The following is an 18,712-nucleotide window of genomic DNA, read 5'->3' on the forward strand; positions in this document are numbered from 1 at the left end:
TTCTATAAGCCAGCATTACTCTGATACCAAAGCCAAAGGTATACAAGAAAAGGAAACTACAGACCAATACTGCTTAAGAATACTAACGCAAAAATCCTCAACAAAATACTGGCAAACTAAATTCTGCAGCATGTTAAAAACATTATACACAATTTCCAAGTGGAATTTATTCCTGGAATGCAAGAATGGCTCAAAATATGAAAATCTGTCAATGTAATAATATACCAGATTGGTAGAACGAAAGGAAAAAAACACATGGTCATCCTAATTCAAGCAGAAAAATTATTTTAAAAAATTCAACATCCTTTCATGATAAAAACATTAAAACTAGAAGTAGAAGGGAACAATATCAACATAATAAAAATTCATAGTTGACATTATACTCAATGTTGAAGGACTGAAAGCTTTTCCTGTAAGATCAGGATCAAGAGAAGGAACAAGACAAGGATGCCTGCTCTTTCCACTTCGACTCAACACAGTACTGGATGGTCTAGCCAGAGCAATTAGGCAAGGAAAAGAAATAAAAGGCATTCAAATTGGAATGAATGAAGTAAAATGATCTCTATTCATAAATGATATGATCTTATATGCAGAAAACCCTGAAAGTTCCACACAAAAAACTATCAGGATAAAGGAACTCAGCAAAGTACAATACTAAACCAACACACAAGTCAGTTGTTTCTATGTACTACCAATAAATAATTCAAAAAAGTAATTAAGAAAACAATTTCATATGTGATAGCAACAAAAAAAAATACTTGGGAATTAACAAAGATGATGAAAGACTCACACAATGAAAACTACAAAACAATATTGAAAGAAATTAAAGAAGACATCAATAAATAGAAAAAGCACTCCATGTTAATGGATTAGAATACTTAACATTGTTATCTGTAATAAGCAAAATGACCACAGATTCAATTTAATCCCAATCGAAATCCCAATGACGTTCTTTGCAAACAACAGAAAATACATCTTAAAATTCATATGAAATCTCAAATGACCTTCAACAGCCAAAACAATCTTGACAAGAAAAACTCTTAGAAGAAAACACAGGGGAAAATCCTCACACTCATTAGAGTAGCTATAATAAAAAACAAGAAAATAGCGAGCATTGGTGAGGATAGGAAGAAATTAGAACCTTTATACAATACTGATGGGAAAGTAAAATGATACAGTCACTATGGAAAACAGTATGGTGTTTCCAGAAAGAATAAAACACAGAATTACCATATGATCCAATAATTCTACAGCTGGGTATATACCCAAAGGAACTGAAAGCAAGGTGCCAAAAAGATACTTGTCACTCATGTTCCTAGCAGCATTATTTAGAACAGCCAAAAAGTGGAAGCAACTCAAGTGTCCATCAACAGATGAATAAACAAAATATGGTACATACTTACAACAGAACATTCAGCTTTTCAAAGAAAGAAAATTCTGACACATGCTACAACATAAACTTTGAAAATATTATGGTAAATGAAATAAGCTGGTCACACACAAAAGTACTTTATATGATGTTCCTAGAATAGTCAAATTCACAGAGAAAGAAAATAGAATGATGGTTGCCTGGGATGGAGAGGAGGGAGTAGAAATGAGAGTTGTTGGTTAATAGGTACAGAGTTTCCATTTTGCAAGACGGAAAGAGTTTTTGGGATTGGATGCACAACCATGTGAATGTACTCAGCACTACTCAATTTAAGAATGGTTAAGACAAATTTTATGTTATGTATACTGCATTTTTAAAATTAATAGGATTTAAATATTTGCTATTTAAAATGGTCTTTCCCACATTCAATTTTTGTTCCAACGGGAAAAGACTGTTTCAGTGCAATGTACGGACCCATTATTGAAACCCTCCTATAGATGTAAATTTTCCACATTGACTCCCAAAATGCAACGCCATCCCCAAAAAAATACCACACAAAAAATCGATAGCTCTAACATAAATTTTTCAGTAAAATGAAGCTATTTCAACTAAGTTTCTAGAGAGAAAATAAAGATAAAATGTAAATAGTAAAAAATATGTTACTGATTAATTTGTACTACACTGCCTTTCATGTTCATTTCTGTTCTTCACGCAACAAAACAAAGGAAGAAAATATCATATTAAGTACTTTTCACTTCAGAGAAGGAAAATCTCTAGATTTAGCAACCATAAAAAGAAACCCAATGAAGAACCAGAAAGGAGAAAGGAAAATGTAGGTATTAGAGATTGTGTCATAACAAATACAGATAAGGAAAAGCAGTACACCCTCTCCCACATACATCTTTACCACACACATCCGTCAAATGGCACATTAGTAAGCACAGAACTATGTATAACGACATGCTTTAACCATATACTGTATTTATTTATTTAGTTAGTTATTTAGTTATTGAGATGGAGTTTCGCTCTTGTTACCCAGGCTGGAGAATAATGGCGCGATCTTAGCTCACCGCAACCTCTGCCGAGATGACGCCATGGCACTCCAGTGATTCTCCTGCCTCGGAAGAGATTCTCCTGCCTCAGCCCCCTGAGTAGCTAGGATTACAGGCACGCACCACCAGGCCCAGCTAATTTTTGTATCTTTAGTAAGAGATAGGGTTTCACTATGTTGGCCAGGCTGGTCTCAAACTCCTGACCTCAAGTGATCTGCCTGCCTCAACTTCCCAAAGCGCTGTGATTACAGGCATGAGCAACTGTGACCTCATTGTAGTTTTGATTTGCATTTCCCTGAAGACTAACAATGTTGAGCATCTTTCCATGTGCTTATTGGTCATTTGCATATCTTCTTTTGAGAAATGTCTATTCAAATTTTTGTCTATTTCTTCATGGGGTTATTTGTCTTTTTATTAAGTTATCAAAGTTCTTTATATATTCTGGATACATGTCGTTCCTCGTATATATGATCTGCAAATATTTTCTCACATTCTATGTTTTGTCACTTCACTGTCTTGATGGCGTTGATGCACAAAAGTACTTAATTTTGACCAAGTCCATTGTGTCTAATTTTTATCTTCTTTGTGCTTTTGATGTTATATCTAAAAAGACCACATATTTTAATATTAACCTCCATGTCAATGAAAGAATGGACTGGAAAAAGAAATGACATTAAGAATCAAAGTGAAAAAATAAAATTATCAGGGCCTCAAATCCAGAATCATTTTTCTTGTAACAAAGAAGCGATACATATTATCAATAAACATAGTAAAGTATTGACTTGTAAATACCATACTGATCTGTCTGCTCAAAGTTTGAATGGACTTTGTACTAATGAGTGAAAAGTGAAAGCTTTCAAGGAAAATAATACACAAATAATTTCCAATCACTGCATTAAGGTAAAATTTAGCTATTTTAAGGTTTTTAACCTATAAAAGTAAAAGATATTTTTGGTCAGTAAAACAGTCAGAAGTATAACCTTCCTCTACAAATGAAAACACTTACCTGCTAAGTAATTCTAATCCAGCAGAGTACTTTGGCAAAAATGGAACAGTCCTGCCCAAAAGAAACACTTATTAAAACTGTTCTTGATTTAGCCAACTGAAAAAAAAAAAAAAAGGTACATACAAGAATTTTGACATTGTCAATTGTAATATATTTTAAAATCACTAATGACAATTATTAAACTTTTAGAGAAATGTGTTTTATTTCAGAGTTAATGTACTGTAACACACTATCAACCATCATTTTGCCCCAGAGATTGTCTTCAGCATACAATACAATAAATGATTTAATATAATGTTGGATAAGAACAAATACATAAGATCAAAGTTCATCTCTAGGCTGAAAATGAAATCTGGTCACACACTTTACTTTATTTAAAAAATGGACAAACAGCACAATCCTGGTGTTTTCATATAAAACAGGTAACACAGCTAACTCCATTTGCCAAGTAGTATTTCATTATTAATTTGCTTTTCAATAATTCAGGACTTTTAATTTTGCTCTTACACAAATTAAAAATGACTAATTTTCATCAAATAATAATCACTGATTGTCAGACTAAAACAATTATACTTTATCATTTTTTCAACCATTTCACAATTTTACTGGAAAATTTTCCGTTACAAAATTTAGAAAAAACCAATAAATTATTCTGTAGTCAGATGCACTCAACAAATCTAAGGTTCATTAATATAATTACACAATTACGAACGCAACCAAACGTATGAAATTTAAGTCACAGTAACTTAAAATCTTAGCACAAGCTTACCTGGGTTTGCTTTTCACTTTTGCTTCTCTTGACTTGTCACTTAAAGTCTTCAGCCTATAATTCAATATAAAATATAATATTTTTACAAGTCAAGAGATGATGATGATGATGATGATTATTATTATTATTATTATTAGAGACAAGGTCTCACTCTGTTGCCCAGGCTGGAGTGCAGTGACATGTACATGACTCACTGCAGCCTCAACCTCCTGGGCCCAAGTGATCCTCCCACCTCATCCTCCTGAGTAGCTGGGACTATAGTCACCTGCCACTACGTCTGGGTAATTTCTTTTTTTATTTTGTGGAGATAGAGTCTTGCTATGTTGCCCAAGCTGGTCTCAAACCCCTTGCCTCAAATGATCCTCCTGCCTCAGCCTCCCAAAATGCTGGGATTACAGGCATGAGCCACCTCACCCAGCCCAGAGATTTTTCAACCACAAATTTTCACATGTTAAAATTTTAGGTCAGATAAGCTACTTTTTTTTTTTTTAAGCAAGAATTAAGTACCTCAAAAGACAACAAATATTTGAGTGTTTACTATATGTTAGATACCACAAATGGAAAATCTGTAGCATATTTTTTTTTTTTTTAAGAGATGGTCTCACTCGGTTGCCCAGGCTAGAGTATAGCGGTGCGATTATAGCTTACTATAACCTCAAACTCTTGGGCTCAAGTAATACTCCCACCTCAGCCTCCTGGGTAACAAGGACTACAGGTATGTGCCACCATGCCCAGCTATTTGTTTCACTTTTATTTTGGTCTCACTATGGTGCCCAGTCTGTTATCTTAACTCCTGTCCTCAAGTGATCTTCTCACCTCAGCCCCCGCAAAGAGCTGGGATTACAGGTGTGCACTACCACGCCAGGCCTTATTTTCATATTCTTACTTACCTCAAGTCCCTTTTTTAGAAACAAAGATTCCTAAATGTGATCAGACCACAGAAACATAATTTATCTGGCATCTTTAGAAAAAGTAATGTTCCACATAGGTGAAATTGATAGGTAACAAAGATATCTAAGCAGCACACTTCATTAAGTAGATGCTACCCAGGCATTCAAATCTCTTTAAGTGCCCACAGTATTTGAAATTTTAGTGGAGAAAAAGCTTTTTAAAATACATCACAAACTTCTTTCATTAAAGAGGATTTGGCATATCTCGTTTAACATTTTGGGATAACTCAGGATCAGTATTAAGAACATCATTGACTACATTTTGCAGCAAAACAGTACTCTCCCCTGATACTTCTGAGCTAGAAATGCATCTTCGTCTATTAAGCTAAAACCAATCTATGGTAGCTTTGTGTCTGTTTGGGCTCTTATGTTTACCTTTCCTAAATTTTATTTCTCTACCATTGGCCACCTGGCTGTCAGCTCTCACTCACTGCTTCTGCTAGCTATTTAACTCTAGCAGTCTCCTCCCCTCTACTTGCTGCTTTTAAATTATTACACTGGAAAACAGATAAATGGGCTAGAGCTGCATATATAGAATTAACATATTTTAAATGTAAAATATGATGTTCATAAACTATACAATTTATTTTCACTTCACTGGTCCAGTTTTACTTTATTTTGGCTGTGGACTCTGTTACAGATAACTGAGGTTGCCAATAAGTGAGAGCTATAGTATGTGGTAATATGTAAAATGAGGTATCATGTATACATTCTTCTCAATCACTTCAACAAATATTCATTTGTAAATAGAAACTGAAAATATAGGCCATAGTACTACTGCTAGCCCCTACAAAGTCTTTGTAAAAACAGAAATAGGTGTTCCTTCCTCCAGACACTTTACTACCATCAGCCAGAAACTGTCCTAATATACAAGTTGACTCTTGCACGAATAACTCAACTATGCATTGTACAGTGTACAACCTGCACAATTATGCATGCTGATTCTGAAACAGGATTCCATCTTTTCTGTCTATAATGTCTGATTAAGCACCATATGCAGACTTCTGATAAACTGCATTTTTTTAAACCAAAAACTAGAAGGCCAAGGTCATACAAAGAGTTTCATATTACTCTATGATCTTTTTCAAAAAATAAAATATTGACAAGATCAATTCCTCTGCAACATTCAAAAGATTCAGCAATCTCTTTAATACAAAAGTAATTTGCCTATCTCTCTAGATAAGTCTAGGATATTATGTAAAAGTCTAACATAAATTTCTAAGCTTATCTTGGAAACTAGTAAATCTGGTTTAAACCAAGATTAAGCAAAAGCTAAGGAAAACAATTTTTATGGCCATGCTCTACCATTGGCACTATAAAATTTGATCAAAATACTTAGAACATCTCAGGCAAAATTATCCTAGTTATATACAGCAGTATATCATACTCAAAATGATTCTCGCATTATTTTTAGTGATTCAGGACAATTCTATACAGTTGAGGGTGAAAGGAATTCCTAAGATCCTCTTTGGACTACTCTAATTATATGATCTAGCAAATCTCTAAGTTGGTATTTCAACTATTTATTTCTAAAACAAACTTTTAATTTCTTAATTGTAATATGCCAAGTTTGGGATTCTCTTCTCTGTCCCCCCATCTCCTCCCCGCCACCCACAAAAAGAAAAGACTAGTTTGAAATGAAAGGGAAAAAGGAGTGTTACAGGAAACAGAAAGTAAAATTGTTGGAAGATTCAATAAAAGCTTTCCCATGTGGTTCTTTAACAGTCATGCTTTAAAAATTGGTCTTTAACCAAATTTAATGTGTGAAACTTATCTGATCTGGATTTGAACAAACCAACTGTAAAAAGTCATTTCTAAGAAGAAGACATCTGATTATGGACTGCATAATCGATAATATCAAAGAATTCGTGTTAACTTTATTAGCTATGATATCGGCATTGCATTTATGTAATGTGTTTCTTTTAGTGATGCAAGCTGACATATCACAGGTATAGTAGGCAAGTCTGACATTTACATTACAAATAAAGCGAGAGACAAGGCAAACATGGGAATATCTGAAAATTATTGAATCTGAGTTATTGATATATGTGGTTCATTGTGTTATTCTGTGTGTCTGTGTGTGTTTGAAACTTTGTAAAAAACAATTTTTTTTGAGACAGGGTCTTGCTGCGTCACCTAGACTGGAGTGCAATGGAGCAATCATAGCTCACTGCAGTCTCAAGCGATCCTCCCACCTTAGCCTCTCGAATAGCTGGGACTACAGGCTCACACCACCACACTCAGCTAGCTTTTAAAAATCCTTTGTAGAGACAGGGGTCTCTCTATGTTGTCCAGGCTGGTCTTGAACTCTTGGGCTCAAGCTATCCTCCCACCTCAGCCTCCCCAAGTGCTGGGATTTGAAGCATGAACCACCATACCCAGCCAAAAAACATTTTTAATAACAAAAACAATCTTTTAGGTATTCATCTTTTCTCACTACATCTTCTCCAAATAAATTGCCAATGTGCCAAAATGCAGAAAAGAAACTGTTGAAGAAAACAAAGTAGCCGTAGGAAAGCTGGAAATAGTCATCTTTTTCCCTGCTAAAAAACAAACAAAGTAAAAAACAAAGTAGCTATAGGAAAGTAAAACAAAGTTAAAAAAAAAAAAGTAAAAAAAAAAAAGCAGCTATAGGAAAGTTGAAAATAGTCATCTTTTTGCCTGCTAAACTTTCTTGTTTCCAACTATTGAGATGAAAAATATAAAAGATCAGATATACTTAAAGAAAGTAACAAAAAACCAAAAAGGTATTTTCTGAAATAACATCCTCAAAACCCAGAATTCACCTGAGATTAGCCCACTATTTTTATTCTGGGCTAACTCCAGTTCCTCTGGAGAACTTATTCTGTCCTGGAAACAACCCACTCATAAAGTCTGTTTAATGTCCCACAATATCATGACATGCTGTGAAGGGAATATTGATCCAGGGGGAATATTCCAGTTTCCTCAAATGTAAAATGGTAGTATTATATTCAACCATAAAGATGTGCCAAAATAATTCAACAACATTCCAAATGTGACCTTGGTGGCATTCTGGAAACTATAGAGCTAATTTCAAATGAAAGTTATAATAAAGGTGATCCCCATCAAGAAAGTTGAAAAACTAGTGTACTACATTACTGGGCTAAGGTGAAATAAAGTAGAGGTTCCCAATGTGCCTACAAAAGGCTTGCCCAGCCCTATTCTTGGTCTTCTCCCAAGTACCATACACTCATGAACACATAAGTGCTGTGTGAGCATATTAAGATAGAGACTAAGTGAGCCATCTGACAATTATTTTCTACTGACAACTTTCAAGTTCAAAGCACTAAACCTCAAATTCGTCATAATGTTCAATAATTTTATTTTTAGATCTCTCCAACAACTTCACCTTAATTTGACACCAGCATATTTATGTCTTTGATCTTTGTAGAAAATACTAAAAAAATGGAGGCTTCTTACAGAAAAAGGGGGGTGATTCACAAAACTGCTTAGACAAAAAGTGTAAAAAGATGTAGATAAGCCTGGGCAACATGGCAAAATCCTGTCTCTACCAAATATACACAAATTAGCCAGGCGTGGTGGTGTATGCCTGTAGTCCCAGCTACTTGGAAGGCTGAGGTGGGAGGATTGCTTGAACCCAGAAGGTTGAGGCTGCAGTGAGCCACGAGCATACCACAGCACTCCAGCCTGGGTGACGGAGTGAGACCCTGTCTCGGAGCAAAAAAGAAAAGAAAAAGATGTACATAAACAGAATGATGCATTGAGTACTACAACGGCTGATGAGATCTGCCGGTGACTCAACAGGGTGGGGAACCTGCATGACGCTTCATTTATTTGTACCTCAATTTCCAACTGTCTACATCATTGGCTATTAGGAAAGGTGAGGACGATTGCTTTAAAGCACCACAGAAATATATGAATTAGCATATTTTGTCATAAGGCACATCCAATCTATTACCTTTCACATCAGTGTTCATCAATTTTTTCTTTCTCTCAAGCGAGATCGGGGAAAAGCCAAAGCCTCAATCACACTTAAAACTGTAAATGACCTAAGGTCCAAAGCCTAAGAAATTCACACAAAAGCTGCTCAGACTCAGGAAAGAAAGATGAATTTAGACTATCTTCATCCTAATGCCTTTATCCTAAATCCCAAATACATGGCTTCAAGTTCTCACCTCTCACCTGAGTGCATCTGAAATTTCCAACTGCTTCTCAGCTGTCAAGCAGTTAGCTCACCACAAATTCACCGTTAACTGTTCCTTCTCTCTCAAACCTATTCTTAAATTCTTTAATGTTGGCATATGACACCATTTATCTAAGATACCTCCAAATTCACATTCTCAATTTCTGCACCTTTTTCATCTCCTACTGCTGTCTAATCCGACCAGTGCCTAACACATCCATTCCCTCCTTTAAACTTCTATCAGCACTGGCTCACCCTCTCACCTGGACCTTCATTACAGCCTCCTAAATAATCTCCCTCTACCCCATCCCCAATCTTCCTATCACAAGGCCTCTCACGTTATTCTTCCAGAAATACAGAAATATTTTTCCAGAACTACAGGTAGGCCATCTTCTCCTCAGCCTGATTTTTAGCCACAGAACTTACGGCCTTCTAGATATTCTAGACCTTCTGCTACTAGAACGAGAGTAAGGATCTTCCTTGCTATCTGGTTTGTTCTCTGCTATATTCCCCAGTACCTGAAATAGTGCCTGCTACACAGTAAGCACTCAATAAATATTTGACAAATTAATTAAGCAAAGCATTTAAGATACTCTATTGTCAGGCACTAAACTTCCTTTCCAGCTTCATCTCCCAGGACTGCTTCCATCTCTGAAATGCGCTTATCCAAATCTATCGCAATTTCTCCTCATTCTTCAAGGCCTAGTTTTAGAAACCCCCTCCTCTTTGAAGCCTTCTGTAAATGCATCCTAACTAATGACTCTTCCTTCGGACTCACATACCACACTATTTGTGTATTTAACATTCTGTTCATTCTGCTTTGCTTTACATCAGCACCAGTCTAGGGCATCCGGTGGGCAGAGACTGTTTTAATCACCTTTGTACCTGCAGGATCTGGCCCAATATATAGACACTGCTTAGGAAAGACTAGGAAAAACTGAGCATATGGGCTCTCAAATCTTTTTTTAGCTTCTAAGAAAAAGGACACTTTGAGTGCCCAGTCTAGTGTCTGGCACTGGCACTTAATAGGAACTCAGTAGATCTTTATTAAATCTATTAAATCAAGTTGAATATTAAGATTCTTTTCATTTTATTAAGAAGATGGTTAATCCTGGAAAAGTCAACATTTCAAGCAACACTTCACCATTTAACACATGGTGGTTTAGATAACTGGCTCCTCCCATTTTGTGCAGGTTTTGGTAGACACTACAAGGACAGAAGAAGAGAGAATGAGGACACCTGGCAAGGGTGGAGGTGGGGGGCAGGGGCGGAGGTGGGGGGCGGGGGCAGTGAGGGCTTTGAGGGAGAAACACCCACTGTCTAGTTGCAACAATAGCAGGTTTTTTATCCCTAACCACAGGAACCCAGTGCATCACAAACAGGAAACACTAGCCTGTGACAGCCAGCTGTAAACCCATCAGTAAATCCGATTTTCAGTTCCCTGAAGGGTTTGCATGTCAAATACCTCAATCCTGAGGCCTTTGGTCATAACAGCTCAAAAGGTAAAAGTCAAAGACCAGAGTGGCTTCGAAGCATGTACTTCGCTATGTCCAAAAGTCTCCCCGAGAGCTCAAGCCAATCTCTGTAAAAAGGGATATTTTATGTGAACTCTCCAAAAAGCTCCAAGAATTCTGACTCAGTTAAATCAAATTACAACTCACTTTAGGTGAGGGGAAAAGATCTTTGAGTGAAGCTCAGAACCAGTCTTTTTCAGTCTGTGGCCTTCAGCTGGCCTACCACCCAATTAAGGCAGAAAGAATATGATGTAATCACTAGTTGCTCTCAATGTTGACATAATTGTTACTATGCATAAAAATTTACAAAAAAGGCCATAAGTCCATGGACAACCTAGAGTTCCTCCCAAACCACCGGTAATCTCTACACTGCCCTTAAAGAATAATGACCTTAAGCTGTACTTTTTCTAAGTTTGAACGGAATGTAGAAATTCATTCTCATTGGACATGATTTCACCACCAAGGTGACATTCTCTTATGAGACTGATAAGGAATTGTCCTATTTTACTAAAAATGAAAAAAAGTACGTTTGTCTAGAATTAGGGCCTTCATATGAGTTTTCAGAAAGTGAAAATGATCAGAGAAGCTCTGAAGAGAGGATGCTGCTCTGGGTGACAGCGGGCGGCTGGAGCTGCACTGGCCACACTGAAGGAGCCCAGAAATGCCTGAGGCCTTCCATTCAGTCCCTGGGGCAATCTGCACACCTGGCGTTTCCAATTATTTTAGAAGGCAGCTGCTCTGGTTTCCACACACTTGCTCTGCCACCAAGTGTTCTACAGAAACGCCAGGTCCAATGAGATAGCTCTGGGTGGCCAGGGTCATGTCTTTTTCATTTTTTTCTTTCTTTTTTAAGAGATGGGGTTTCTTTCTTTCTTTTTTTTTTTTGAGATGCTTGCTCTGTCGTCCAGTCTGGAGTGCAGTGGTGTGATCTCAGCTCACTGCAATCTCCACCTCCTGGATTCAAGACACTCTCCTGCCTCAGCCTCCCAAGTAGCTGGGATTACAGACGCGCGCCACCATGGCCAGCTAATTTTTATATTTTTTAGTAGAGACGGGGTTTCACCATATTGGCCAGGCTGGTCTTGAACTCCTGACCTCGTGATCTGCCCGCTTCGGCCTCCCAAAGTGCTGAGATTACAGGCGTGAGTCACCATGCCCAGACAAGAGATGGGGTTTCTTTGTGTTGCCCAGGCTTGTCTTGAACTCCTGGGCTTAAGGGATCCTCCTGCCTCAGCCTCCCAAGTAGCTGGGACAACAAAATTGTTAGAAGATTCAATAAAGCTTCCCCATGTGGCTCTTTAAACAGTCATCTGTTTCAAAAATTGGTTTTTAAACAAAATTAATGTGTGAAACTTATCTGATCTGGATTTGAACAAATCAACTGCAAAAAGTCATTTCTAAAAACAAAAGAAATCTGATTATGGACTGCATAATTGATAATATAAAAGAATTAGTGTTAATTTTATTAGCTGTGATATCAGCATTGCATTTATGGAATGTGTTTATTTTTTAGCGATGCAGGTCATGCCTCTTTAATCTTTGAATTCCACATTACCAATATATAATAAACACATGAATCCTGTGTTTAGTGTCATCGTTTCTCCTCATGGCAAAAATATTCAGTTATGTAAAGTAGGTCAGTCTCAAGCTGAATATGGAAAAGTTTAATCGAACAGATTAGGTGTAGGAAATTGAGGACCTGAAGAAAGTGAACATCAGGCACTACTGGGAGACTGACATCACTTGGAGATGAGTTATTTCTCCACCAGGTGACAGGCTAATGGCACAGACAGTCCAGTGGTTTGTCAGCTGAAAGTGACGTGTACAGGAGAAAGCCAACAAAGGACCTAATGAAGCCCTCTCAGGATATCTAGCTCCAAAATGGCCCCAGACTATGGCATCTTGAAGAAGTCAAGTCAGTTTCCAAGGGGTTCTAATCAGATCCCTTTGGCTTGTCTCTCCCTAACTAAACTCTAAACGTTTAGGGTTACCCTGATCTCCCAGGATGGTTTGTGCCCCGGCAGTCCAGAGCCCAGTCCAGAATCTACATTCTGGGGTAAAACGCCTTCTTACAAAGGTCAGGAGCATGAATGCTTCTGAGGCAACCATGTGACTTACAGAGTTATAGTAACTACAAGATGGGCTGTTATGCCATCAAGCAATTCCATGAAGTACTAACAGGTCACTCTCATGCTACAAATGGGCCATTTCGGCATCACACCAAAAGGTTTTCAATACAATAATTTACGCTCTGAAAAGAAGGTACTTTTACTAAATAGGAGAACAAAATGTAAGCATGCAAGCACACCCATCAGTGAATGACTCTGAGCATCCATAACTAACTTTCTAAACACCAAAATAACAAAAATGATTGACGGGTGTTAAGTGCTCAAGCGTTTGACAGTTTGTTGTTATTCAACGCCCAATACACAAATAGTATTAACATTCTTGTCCAATAAGATAAAATTTTGGCTAACAATCTTTCTCATTAGAAATTCCAAACAAGGCTGGGAGCAGTGACTGATACCTATAATCCCACCACTTTAGGAAGCCTAGGAGGGAGGATCGCTTGCACCCAGGAGTTGGGGGCTGCAGTGAGCTATGATAGCGCCACTGCACTCCAGCGTGGGCGACAGGGGGATACCTTGTCACTTTAAAAAAAAAAGGGGGGGAGGGGTGGGCCGGGTACGGTGGCTCACGCCTGTAATCCCAGCACTTTGGGAGGCCGAGGCAAGCAGATCACAAGGTCAGGAGTTCGAGACCAGCCTGGCCAACACTGCGAAACCCGTCTCTACTAAAAAATACAAAAAATTAGCCAGGCGTGGTGGCGGGTGCCTGTAGTCCCAGCTACTCGGGAGGTGGAGGCAGGAGAATTGCTTGAATCCGGGAGGCAGCGGTTGCAGTGAGCTGAGATCAGGCCACTGCGCTCCAGCCTGGACGACAGAGCAAGGCTCTATCTCAAAAAAAAAAGGGGGGGTGGGGAGGTGGGGGGATAGAAATTTAAAACAGTATGAGTGAAAATGCCTCACATTCAGTGCATCCTCCAACAGGATTTGTAAGCTAAAGTTGAAAGATCCTTTTCAAAGATCTTTTTCATTTTAAAGGAATGAAAAAATTAAAACGAATTACGCACTAAGTAACACTACTGACATAATGCTTACTTCGTGTTTTACATGTTAATTCATTAATCCTTGTAATAACCTTTTAAGTACCATCATTATCCCCATTTTACAGTAGCGGAAACAGTACACTGAAGCAAGGCAGCTGAGTAACTACGTTTGGTTTAGTGGTTGAGCCAGGATGCCTAGGCAATGTGACGCCGGAGTCTCGGTCTGTGGTTCCCAGGCATTGGTGCCCATTGGAATCCCCTGGGGATCTTTAAAACGCCGTCTCCAGGCACTCTGGTTAACAGGTATGGGGTGACACCTGGGCATCAGAACTCTGAAAGTTTCCCAGGTGATTCTAAGCAAAGTTTGGGAACCGCTGGGTATTAAAAGCATTCCTAGAGTTCTGTTGCTTCTCCTGCTTAAGAGTTCCTTCGCCGAGGCCCTGAGCTCACGGCAAAGGTAGAGAAAGAAAGCTAACGGGGAGGGGCGGCCAGCTTTGCCAAGGGTTAGGCCGCGGAGCCGAGCGTGAAAGCCGAGCCGCGGCGCGGAAGGCTCGGGCCGCAGGGTGCGCGCTGTTGCGCGGAGCGATCCGATCCAGGGAGGGCGGCGGGCTCAGCTCCAGGTGCGCACGAGCAGGTGTCAGCTGGGCCAAGGGGCGCAGGTCACTGTGCCGCGGGGACGGAAGCGGTGAGGCGCGCTGGCTTCTCACATGACTCCCCTCCAGGGCCCGGCTGATGCTGCCAGGAGGGGACCGCAGGGTCCCACACCCCCCAGGAGCTCCGCTACGCCGCCAAGCGCCTCCCGGTCCTGGGGGTGCGCGTCAGAGGCGGCCCGCAGGGACCTAAGTTACTTTGCGCCGCCCAACGCAAGAACGCCGGGAAGTTCGTTACTTTCCTCGGCGGGGCGGGGCGGGGAGGTGCGGGGCGGGACGGACCCCGGACCGAGGCGCGGGGAAGGGAGCGAGGCAGGGGCATCCCAGGCGCGGCCCGGCCCCCTCAGGTCCCTTTTCGTCGCCCACCGTATACCCACCCGGAGGTGAAATCCTGCTGCACGCTCAGCAGCCGCTCACGCAGGGTCTCCAGCATTGCCACCGCCGCCGGTCTCCTCTCCTCAGGCCTCGGGCTCCTGCTGCCTCTGTCGCCCCCTGGGTCCCACGCCGCCCACCCCGCGCCCCGCACTCCCACTGCCGGCCCCGCCCCCGGTCTGCTCCTCGCCTCCGCGCCGCAGCCCCAGCCCCTTCCGCGTTCCCGCCCCGCGCGCGCCAGGCTCGCGCAGCCGCAGTGGACTGCGCCCGGCTCGGGCTGCGGAAAAGGGGCGGGTCTTCCCCCGGCAGAGAGGGCCAGTACCTGCTCCGCTCCTTCCTAGCCCGCACCAGGCCTTCTCGTTTTTGTTTTGTTTTGTTTTGTTTTGTTTTGTTTTGTTTTGTTTCTTTAAAATGGAAGCGGCATCATGAAAGGATGCTTTAGCTCGAAGCCTCCTTTGAGGGAAGTGTTGGCTTTTACGGTTTGGAAGAGAATTGGATCTATCTCTTGCATAGGCGATATGCACAAATCATTGCATGGATTCTAGGTCCAGGATCTGACCCCACTGGCTTTCACCTTGGATGAGTTAGTCAAATATTGAGCCTCGGTTTCTTCATTCATAAAATGGCAGTAATAGTCGACTGTCTCGACATTCTTACTTTCCACTCTCTCTTTACCCCCTCAGGCTTTTGTGCTCTACACACCAAAGGTGATCGTCTTTCGCGAGGCACCAGTGACTTCCATGTTGCTGGTGCCTTTTATTACTTCTCTGTCCTGATTTTTTCTCTACCTCTCAGTGGCTCTCAACGCAGTTTATCATCCCATCCTTAAAACACATTCTTCTCTTGCTAAGCACTCCATACTTCCTCTCTCCCTTCCCCTCCACCCCTTCTCCTATTTTAATAGCCACTCCCAAGGCTACATGCCCAGCCTCCCAGCTCTTTTCCAGATGTGTTGTTCCATAGGTGAGTCTATCCATTACCATGCTGTAACTTCTGTCAAGGAACCGATGACTCCCACATCTCTATTCTCTGCCCTGTACTTCCTCCCTCACCGTCAATTCATACCAGTTGCTTACTCATGTAAGCATGTATACAACATGTATCCAAAAGGCATCTCAGACCAACCTACACAAAATTGAAAATTTCATTCATTGCACGTTCACCTTTATCTGCTCATCCTGTATTTTCCATTTCAGGAAATGACACCACCATCCACCAAGTTGCTCAAGGTAAGACACTTGAAATCACCTATGGTTCCCCTCTTTTCCTCATTCCCCATATTAACCCATCAAATCCAATCAACTCTACTCCTGACATATTTCTGGAACCTGCTCCTCTTTCTATATCTTCACTATATTTATTCTGGTCGAAGTCACCATCCTCTTTCAGTAGGAACACTGACAATTCTTCCAGATGCTACTCTTTTGCCATGCACACCCCTATAATCCATCCTTGACACAGCAGCCCGAGAGAGTTATTTAAAAGATCAATTGGATCACGTTGCTCCCCTGCTTAAAATCTTCCAATTGCCTCCTGGGCACTTGGAATAAAATTCAAACTCCTTACCCCCTTAGCCCTAAAATTTGAACCTTTTCTGGCACTCTATCCAAATTGATTACTAGTCACCTATCATGTCCTTGACAATTAAGACATAATAGCCTCTTTTTTTTTTTTTTTGGTATGTTCTTTGAAAATTCCAGGTTTATTTCCACCTGTAGTGTTTTCACAAAATTTTCTCCAAACTGTCCCTTGTCTGGCTCCTTATAAGAGTCAAATCCTAAATAGGATCACATTAGATAGATTTTTCCTTACCATTCAAGTTACACACCCAGTCACTTCCTATCATGTAGCCTGTTTCTCAACTTAGTACACATTAGAAAATTTATTCAATAATTATTTGTTATTAATTTAGTTGTTTACAAATTTATTTTAAAGCCAAGACAAGGCATTCACCTCAGGTACAAAATTTACGGGAGCCAAAAAGCTCAGTAATCAAGATAAGTAATATTTTAATACGATATTTTAAAAATTCAAAATTAATGAAAAAAATCTGTGATGAACAAAATATCAAAATTTTAAATACACAGGATCTGTTAGGGCTGGGATTGGATGAGGCCAGTAAGGTGGGTAGCACAAGTACAGGCCCTGATGTAAACTGCTGTCTTATTAAGCTTTGCATCGCCAGCATTGAAAACAGTGAATGGGACATAACAGACACCCAGTAAATGTTGTTTTGTTGCAGGAGTTAAATAAGATAAAGGACTTAGCTTGTAGCTGGGGAACTACCTCTTCCGCACTCTTGATGTTTTCTTCCGTGGGAAGGGAGCTCTTCTGCTAACATAAAGAAGTACCCAGCCTTTCCTGGTGGGGAAAAGGTGACTATGATGATTAGTGAGCTAGGAAGTCAGGAGCTTGGTCTCATCGTCCTTTCTTTTTGTTGAGTGAAAACTTCCAACAAAGAGCATTCATTCTGCTACCTAAGGACAGGCTTGAAGGGCAACCCCATGCTTTTTGTGACTGGGCACTAGAAGTTCTGCTTGCCCATGAACATAAGCCATGTGTTCCATCAGTCTTCCTAGAAATAAAAGTGATGTTTTGGCCTCTTTATGGTGACTCTATTGTTTTATTTCTCAGTTTGCTCAGACAAATAGGAAAGAGGAGTGCTGTTTATTGAGCCTTCTTCTACCTTTCAGAAACAGTGCCTGGTACAAAGCAAGTGATCAAATGATCAGAGACAGGTCCGTTATTATCTAATAGATTTGAAAACCACAAGTACTGGAAAATATAACGTATTTTTTCTTTTATTTAATTAAACTCTACACATAAGCTTTCAATTTACTAAGTTTCATACATTCCAACAAAACACCAAATCCACTCAAAAAGACTCTTGCCTGTCACTAAAAAATAGCTTTACTGGTTGTGACTGATCATTTCTGTCTTGACCAATGCATTGTTTATTAGTCTGTGGCATGTTTGTGTTTGAGGTGCTTTCTGAACATTCTTAATCCCATCATGTCTATTAAATTCAAAAACAGTGAAAGTTTTAAAAGTGCTAATAAAAAGATAATTTATGATTTAAAAAGTAAATGTTAAAAAAAATTAGAAAATAACTACTGTTGTAAATGAGTTGCTCAGGAGGAATGATTAAGGACCAAGAGTTGAAGCAAATGACATGTCGTGTTTACATAAGTAACCTAGTTTCAGTCAGAAAGGAAGTAGGAAGTAGGAAGATGGATTGGCAAAATGAAAAAAAAAAAAAGAAAAAAAAAAGCTTTTAAGTACAGTTTGAGAACCAACATCAATATGGTAGCTATTGACCTAATCTTAATTCAGGAATTGGTTGAGAGTTGATTGTTGTTTGTTTGGGGTTTGTTTGTTTTGTTTTAAGACAGAGTCTGCCTCTGTCACCCAGGCTGGAGCGCAGTGGTGCAATCTTGGCTCACTGCAGCCTCCACCTCCTGGGTACAAGCGATTCTCCTGCCTCAACCTCCTGGGTAGCTGGGATTACAGGCTCCCGCCACCACGCCTGGCTAATTTTTGTATTTTTAGTAGAGACAGGGTTTCACTATGTTGGCCAGGCTGGTCTCGAACTCCTGACCTCAAGTGATCTGCCTGCCTCGGCCTCCCAAAATGCTGAGATTACAGGCATGAGCCACCGCGCCCAGCCGAGAGTTGATTTTTTGAGACCATATTAGTTGAGCCTAAGGAAATCTTTGGTGATACAACGTATGGGGCGAGCACCAAAGCTGCTAAGAA

The 18,712-nt window shown here is 40.0% G+C and overlaps 1 protein-coding gene across 9 annotated transcripts in view; it reads right to left on the reverse strand.

The window, feature by feature from the left end:
- DTNBP1 (dystrobrevin binding protein 1) overlaps positions 1–15,188 on the reverse strand; it is a 150,370-nt gene extending 135,182 nt beyond the window's left edge. For 2 of the 9 annotated variants that reach the window (XM_021936616.1, XM_009204477.2), the window contains exons 1-3: positions 14,962–15,169; positions 4,197–4,250; positions 3,428–3,478 (exon numbers count right to left, since the gene is read on the reverse strand). In XM_021936616.1, the coding sequence (XP_021792308.1) occupies positions 3,428–3,478; positions 4,197–4,250; positions 14,962–15,017 (161 nt within the window). In that variant the 5' untranslated portion in view covers positions 15,018–15,169. Of the gene's footprint in view, positions 1–3,427; positions 3,524–4,196; positions 4,251–14,961 lie in introns of all 9 variants that reach the window. The other 7 variants (XM_031666935.1, XM_031666934.1, XM_003897087.3 and 4 more) reach the window with 6 other exon arrangements.
- Between the last annotated feature and the right edge of the window lie 3,524 nt (positions 15,189–18,712).

Source organism: Papio anubis, chromosome 6 (genome assembly GCF_008728515.1).
Source record: "Papio anubis isolate 15944 chromosome 6, Panubis1.0, whole genome shotgun sequence".
NCBI lineage: Eukaryota > Metazoa > Chordata > Mammalia > Primates > Cercopithecidae > Papio > Papio anubis.